The sequence below is a fragment of the Medicago truncatula genome, chromosome 3, assembly GCF_003473485.1.
Source record: "Medicago truncatula cultivar Jemalong A17 chromosome 3, MtrunA17r5.0-ANR, whole genome shotgun sequence".
NCBI lineage: Eukaryota > Viridiplantae > Streptophyta > Magnoliopsida > Fabales > Fabaceae > Medicago > Medicago truncatula.
Window position 1 is genome coordinate 41,620,818 of NC_053044.1, and position 8,122 is coordinate 41,628,939.

The window sequence follows — 8,122 nt, forward strand, 5'->3', positions numbered from 1 at the left end:
TTTATAAATTTTAAGACCTCGATGTACTAATCATCCTTATAACACTCATGTTTTTTTTTTTTTTTTTTACATGAGAGGATTTAAGTACGAGTTAAGATGCTAACATAATATTATAAAAATGTACTTTTAAGATATGATAACGATTTGAATAACAAATAATAAGATAGTATAATTCCTTAAAAAAAAAAAAAAAGATAGTATAATAAGATACACACTTATTCGGGTTCTTCTATATGGTCCGAACATAAAATAGGGACTAGTTCCATTTCTTTTTTAATAAAAAAACTTAAAATCACTTCAAATTATTTTATTTTTCATTGGAAAACTAATAATCAACTAAAATAACATTAACTACCTTTTTTTAGTTATTGGAATCACTTTTAAATAATCCTAACTAATAAAAAATAGGGTTAAATATGTTTTTGGTCCCTATAAAATAGGAAACTTTCAAGTTTAGTCCTTACTTAATTTTAATAGTTCTTTTAGTTCCTAAACAAATTTTCTGCACTCAATATTAGTCCCTCCTCAATTCAAATTTGTTTAATTTATGTTTAAACTCTTGAGTTTTTGAACAATTTTTTACAGGCGTGTTAAGAACATTACTAAAAGTTCCTATACAAAAAATTGTCGCAAAATTTGATTTCTACGTCTAGATTTTGTTAATTTTATCTTTAACTTTTTCTGTTTTAAAAAATTCATATTTAATTCGTTTCATGTTAAAAAAATTTAAATTTTAGTATATGAACCTTTCATAGTGTTCTAAACTTGTTTCAAAAAAATCGTTCAATAATTTAAGAGTTTAAAGATAATTAAATAAACTTTGTTATAACAGGGACTAAAATTAGAAGTAATTTTTTTTTGTATGGACTAAAAAACCTATTAAAATTAAGTAAGGATTAAACTTAAAAGGTCCCTATTTTATAGGAACCAAAAACATATTTAATCCTAAAAAATATTTACTAACTTTTAAAAGCACTTTTGAATAATTGTAACTTGGGAAAGTGGTTTGTTTACTCTGAAATTCACATTTCCTTGGGATGACTTTGTTTGTATGTGTTGATCGGGATTGAAAGTTTATGCTACTATGTTGGAGTATATTTCCCTTGTGATATTGGGGGAGCAGAAGATGTGGACAAACCTAAGATCCATCAAATCAAATTTCAACGAAGGTCAGTCGTGTATTTGTGTCGATTTTAAGGCTGTAAAGTGTCGATCAGAGAGGAAAGGTAGAAATACTCATCTTAACCAAAATTGTGGCAGCTGAGTGTTATAGAAATCTGACTGAATTTTCATCAGAGTAGCGCATTTTTGCATTTAATCAACCTGATGAATATGTGGCAGCTGCATCTTCATTTTTGTCATGTGAAATACGAAATATGGAAACTTTTTATTGATTCGATGATGAACAAATTAGCTAATAGGAAAGGTAAACATTTGTACTCCTTCATGTCACATCAAACACAATTTTGTAGCTTCATTAAATAATTAATGTATATAATCATATTTATAGTTCGATTACATTACTTATTCAATAAACTTAAAAACTATATTTTTTTTTTTTACTTATAAATGTAACCAGATGAAATATATATTGGTGGTGGAGTATTGATGAATTAAATTCAATCAATTCTCTCACTATATTTTTTTTTTTTGTTTTTCTTTTCATTCTATACAAAGCCCCTAAAAGGTTATAACTAAGATGATATCTATTTAAAGATAATTTTTGTGGGGGAGGTGGGTGGGATAGAGGTAAATAAGATTTGTTGGGTTAGCTTAGATCATATTTGTGTTTCAAAAGAAGCAAGAGGTCTTAAGATTACATACTTGGAGTTAATAATGAGAAAAGAATGATAAGTTGTAGGGCCATGTCGTTTAGGAGAGTAGAAATAGTTTTGCATATAAATACATATTATGTATAAAGTAAATGACACATCAATCAAACACAAAACAAATTTTGCTATCTTATCCCTTTTTCATTCAATATTTATCTTACTTTTTATATGCATTTTGTACTCTAGTAATTAACAAAAAAATGCAAACAACCGTTTTAACACTCTGTGGGGACAGTTAAAGAATTCACAACAGATGGACATAGTTCCTTCCTCAATGTTAAAGAAAAATAATTACAGTTGAAGAATTTAGCTAAATTCTTTCTCCATTAACGAATATATCTCTTGATTGATAGTTGCTAACGTAGTTTGAACTGATAGCGCAACACTACAAATCTTGTTCAACAAGCAATGAAATCAGAAACAGTTTTGTAGTTTCTAGGGTTTCACAGATTTTCGGTTATTGTGATTATGAGAGAGATTGAGAGAAGAGAAAAGGTTATGTGATTGATGAAAATTGATGTAATATTTAAAAAGTAACAAATGTACAAGAGTTTAGCTTATATATACAAACTTGGTTAGGTTGCTTGAAGTACAAGCTAAGTAACAAACCCTAATCTTATGAGCTAATCTCTAACTAACTTGTAACAAAATTCATAACAAACTGAAACTAAATGTGATTAACCACTAAAATAAACTTGAATTAGTAACAAAACTAACATGAACCAACCCAAAGATAACGCGACCAAAATCCTCCAACTAAATAAAAATTATTATTTAACACTAATGAGTTGATACTTTGCATAATGTCTACATATCCCTAAGTAGAGCAACTTTAGTGGTCTCGTGAACATAGCTCAGTTGGTAGGACAATGCAATATTATATGCTGGGGCCGGGGTTCGAACCCCAGACAGCCCACTTATTCACCTTATAAGGTTAAATCTAACTACTAGGCTACCTGACAAAAAAAAAAGTGCAACTTTAATGGTGGTATTTTACAGGTTTGGATCCCCTCCAGTGACTGCACCATGCAGTGAAATCTTGTCCATTAAAAATTAATTAAGTGAGAGCATTTAATGTTTAAAAAGAAGAGAGAGATAGCTATTAATGGTTGTCATTAAAACTACTGAAAAAACTAGAGAGACTCCACTAGAGAGGATCTTTTCCCGTATTTTACTCGAAAAATGATATTTCTTTAGAAAAATAGCATTAAGAATTTTTCAAGACACAGTTGGCAAGTTTTAATTGCATGTTTTATTTGTTCACTTCATATTTTTCAGCCACACCTCCTTGAATTGAGGCAAATAGTGCATTGCGATTGGCTGCTCTTTATTCTTGAAGAATTCTTGATGATATTTTTCTAGAGATATAACATTGCTCATTTTACTCCGGTCGCCAACATGTCAAAGAGTTTTTAAGCAATTTACCATTGGAGATGAGCAAAAGTACTCCAACATCTCTCTACGCTAAAGTAACGTAACTTTGAGATAAATCTATAGTATATATAAAGAAAACAACTCGTTTCAACTCTTTTGGGTTGGATTTTTCTTTCCAAAAATGCCCTCAATTATGAAAACGAATAACACATGTAACAAATAGATAAGAATAAATTTAAATATTTTAAAAAAATTTAACAAACATGATCTGAATACATATGTATATGTTTGGTTTTTTCCCTTTATCATTTAAAAAGTGTAACAAACTATATGAGTATATTTATACTTACTTTTTCATTTTCTCAACTAGCGAAAAGACAGGCACTCACGTGTCTGTCTTTCCGCTATTTTTATTGCGATAACGTTTCAAAATTATGAACGACGTTATTTTTACAACATTTTGATTTTGATTGAAACTAAAAATATGATTGTTTGTTGCTTTCGAGTTATAACAAACCAAACTAATTATGGTTATCTATTTCAATTACACCAACAATATAACAACAAAATTTAATCTAAATTCTTTTGTTTTTGGCTTAATGGCAATTTTAGCCCCTTAACTTTCCCAAAGTTGCGATTTTGGCCCCCTAAGAAAAAATTACAAAACCACCTTTTAAGTTTTGCATATGTGACATTTTTGGCCCCCAAGGCCAATTTTGACTCGGTTTGCGCTGACGTGGCACCCTAAGTGAGGTGCCACATGTTGGAACAAAATGTGTTTAACATTACCCTTTGAGAGTTTTGATGATAACAAGGTATTAAAAATTGTCAATTGGATATGCTAATATTTGTTCAAGTGTACATGACAATAGACAATAATTTGACATCTTAAAAAGGTTCTGGAAGAAAAAAAAGAGCAAATGAATCAACAAAAAGGAAGCTTGAAACATCTGAATGAGAAGTGCTCCTGAAGAGATGACGTCATCAGAAGCAGAAGATCATCAGAAGCTCTAGTTTATTAGGAGATGCAAGACTTAAAGCTTCAAAGGTTGTTCAATGAATTTAATCTCGTCTGAGCAATGCAGAAGATTGGAAGAGTGAAGCAACAACTATTTTGAAAGGATTTGAAGGCATTGGATGCTTGTTCTTTAAAGAGCGTTGACAAAGTACAATTGTACGAAGTGTACAACCACTACCTCCACTACTCTATTTTTGACTCTGCTACAAGACAAGAAAAACAACTCTGCCTGCAACGATGTTCCTTCACAATGAGAATTGATTTGAAATTGATCCTTCATAGGACAATAACCATATCAGACAAAAGATCATTGGTGATTGATCAAAGCTTCAAACGACTCTATTTTGATGTGCTGACAATTCACAACGTCTCTTTCACACCTCTATATAAAGGAGTGAAGACTTAGAGATTGGCAAGGACTCAACAACAATTTACAAAGTGTCAAAACTCTGCTGAAATTGTTCTACATTCAAAAGTTCACTTAGAATTTCTTATCAACTTTCATATCTTAGAAATTCTAGAGTCTTAAGAGTCTGTATCTGATTTGTATTGTGAACACCACTGATTGTATATCAAGTGTTCAACCTCAAACATTTTTCTTGTAATTCTGTTTGAAGTAAGAAGTCTCTTGCAGTTGTGCTTGAGCATTAGAAGTCTCTTGATTGTGTTCAGGAGCATAGGAAGTCTCTTGCAGTTGTGCTTGAGCATTTGAAGTCTCTTGCTAGTTTTAGCAGTGAGCAATTGTAATCAGATATTACATAGTGAACTCTTCTTGGAAGTGCAAGGGGGACATGACTGACTTCCGGTTTGTGGAATGAACCTGTATAATTACTTTGTGTCTTTCTTCTCTCTCTCTCTCTCTGTTTTATCCGCTGCATATAGTCCTGAACATCACTTCAGAAGAAGAACTCTATCTGCTTCTGATTAGTGTTTTCAGCTTAGGAGAAAAAGAAGAAAAAGCCAACACAATTCAACCCTCCTTCTTATGTTTTTTCTCACCTTCACCGCATGTTATTTTTATTTATTTATTTTTACCAAAAATTGGCCTTGCAGGGCCAAGACTACTACAGTCACAAAACTTGGGGGACAGTTTTGTCATTTTTTTTATTAGGGGGTTAAAATCGCAACTTTGTGTAAGTTAGGGGGCGAAAATTGCTGTTAAACCTTTGTTTTTTAATGACACCAATAATAATCTTTTTAAAAGGAAAAAGATAAAGTTCACAATAAAAAAATTCGTCAAAGTTACACAATCATCTTAATTTGAGTTCTCTTTTAATTATAGTTTTACTCTAAATGATCGGTGTAGTCTAGTAGATATGTTTGTTTATGATAAATTGCAAACACTTTTCTTAACAATAATATAGCATGTGAGTTATTGATCTCCATTGATTGTTAGACAGTAAAATATGTGTTGCAGTTCATAACTAGACTTATGTTTTATTTTATAAATATTATAAGTTAACACTATTAAAAGAGAGTATCACTTAAAAGATAAACATGTTGCGTAAATTCGTGTGGTAGTAACAACACTCTTTAAAAAGCTTACAAACAACATTTTCCAACTACATTTTGGAGTTTGACCTAGAGGAGCTAACAATAATATTGGGAGACATTCTAGTTAACATAGTTTTTTCTACTTTAAAACAAACACTCCACTAGTTGGATATAGCTCAAATTAGAGGAAACAAGAGCTAACTGATTTTCCCCTATACATCAAATATCATCTAGAAAGTTGCTCAAATTCTTATTTGAAGACCCCCCTTCTTTCACAGCTGCCCTAGCTAAATCTTTCCATTTCATAGCATTCCTCCTTAGTTCCTCTCCCTTTTCTCCCTTCCCCATCACCACTTCAAAACACTTTCTAATTTCCTCAGCTTTCACCATCCCTTCCTCATCACATTCCATCCTCACCCCAGTCTTCCACACATCTTCAATTAACTTTGCATTAGTGGTTTGATCTGTCCACTGAGGAAATGCAACCATAGGAACCCCTGAACCTAAACTTTCCAAAGTCGAATTCCATCCACAATGCGTCATAAAACAACCTAAAGAACGGTGCGACAAAACCTCCACCTGACTACACCATTTCACTATCTTCCCATTAACATTCCTCTCAAGCTCCTCTCTACAACTTAACTCATCACTATCACCCTCCTCTTCTTTTTGTTGCATAACTTTTTCATCTCTAATTACCCACAAGAAATAAAATCCAGAATCCAACAACGCACGTCCAATTTCCTCCATTTGTCTATTGGACAAAATAGCAAGAGTACCAAATGAAACATAAACCACAGACGATTCATCCTTTGAATCCAACCATTCAAAGTAATTATCTTCTGATTCAACACCGACAACACCACCACTAGACGAAGTATCATTAGGATCTTTACCGCCCAAGAAAGTATATGGAATCAATGGTCCGATTGGTATCATTTTGATCTTACCAACGTCAACGGCTTTTAGTGCCTCTAATTCAAACTCTTCAACGGTGTTAACAAGTACTTTAGGGTTGGTTTCTTCATATAGAACTTGAATTTGTTCTTTGAAAGATTGAGTAGCGATAGTGTATATATTTGAAGATAATAAAAAAGAGGGAAGGTCACGGCTTTCAAGAGAGAATGACAATCCTGGTAATGATATTGAACATGTTTCATCCTTTGATTTGTTTGTGACGTAGTCACCATGCTCATGAAAGTAATAATAGTAGATATCAAAAACTGTTGCAGCTTGAATCCATAATAGCGCTGATGGGAGGTGAAGCTCACGTGCCACCTTTGCGACCCAAGGAATGATGATACCGTAGGCTAAGCAAGTGAATGGACGACCTTCCTGTTTGCCGGAGAGTATGATATTTGTGAGAAATTCCGAGCAGCGGCGCTTAAGCTCATACTCGTAGGTGACAAAGTCTTCGTTGCTTTCGAATTTTGGGCCATCGTCGTGGCCGTCAGAGAAGGTGGCGAAGGAAAGGCCCGAGATGGTTGATTTGTTGGTAAGGCGAGTGTGTAAGTAGATAGTGGTAGCAAAAGTGACTTGTGCGCCCAAAGAAATGAGACGTTTGGCGAATTGGAGAGCAGGGTTTATGTGACCGTGTAGTGGGTATGTGATGATGAGGAAGTGGTGGTTTTGCGCCATGGTAGTGGTGGCTTGTGAAAATGCAATAGCACGAACCAGTAGAGTAAAGGAAGTGTGATATGCAACGGTTATGAATGTATATGGATGGATAGCATAAGCTAAGTGTTTTTATACAAGTGGTGTCCATGCTGACGTTCGGGATGACCAAGTTCTGTGGGGTACTCATCCATAAGCATGTTTTTCTACAACTCATTTATCTCTTGATCCTTGTTAATAGTTTTTCTTAGAATCTTTTTACATCCAGTCCTACCGTTGATGATCTGACTCCACTCCACCTGATCTACTCTCCTAACCACATAATATACAAGTCTTCTCTCAACATGTCTAAATCATCTAAGTCTAATTTCTACCATTTTTCTACCATAAGTGATACCCAATTTTATCTTTAACGTCGTCATTTGTAATTATATCTCATTTAACCTTATCATATATCCAACGGCCAATGCAACATTTTAATTGAATCTTAAGATAGATTGTGTTTAACTCTTGACAATTTTTTTTTTTGCAATGCAACATTTTGATTTAATTTTAAGATAGATTGCGCCCACCTCTTTAAAAAAAATCCATTTACGGTTCATCATATATTTTTTTTTAGTAAACCACTAAATTGGTTCATGTCTTTATAAGCTACTCTCAAATTTATCACGGACTCTATTAATATTTCAAACTAGTCTCCATCTTTATCAAAAGTTTCTCAATTTGATCATTATCTTTATGTTTTTGTCACATCACGAGGAATCTAATTAAAAAGTTTTTGACAAAATAA

At 32.7% G+C, this 8,122-nt stretch overlaps 1 protein-coding gene across 1 annotated transcript; it reads right to left on the reverse strand.

Moving 5' to 3' along the window:
* Window positions 1–5,708: 5,708 nt before the first annotated feature.
* Window positions 5,709–7,422, reverse strand: LOC11432734 (phloretin 4'-O-glucosyltransferase). Its single transcript, XM_003601658.3, has one exon. The coding sequence runs from the start codon at window positions 7,354–7,356 to the stop codon at window positions 5,938–5,940; it is 1,419 nt and encodes a 472-aa protein (XP_003601706.1). The 5' UTR covers window positions 7,357–7,422; the 3' UTR covers window positions 5,709–5,937.
* Window positions 7,423–8,122: the final 700 nt, after the last annotated feature.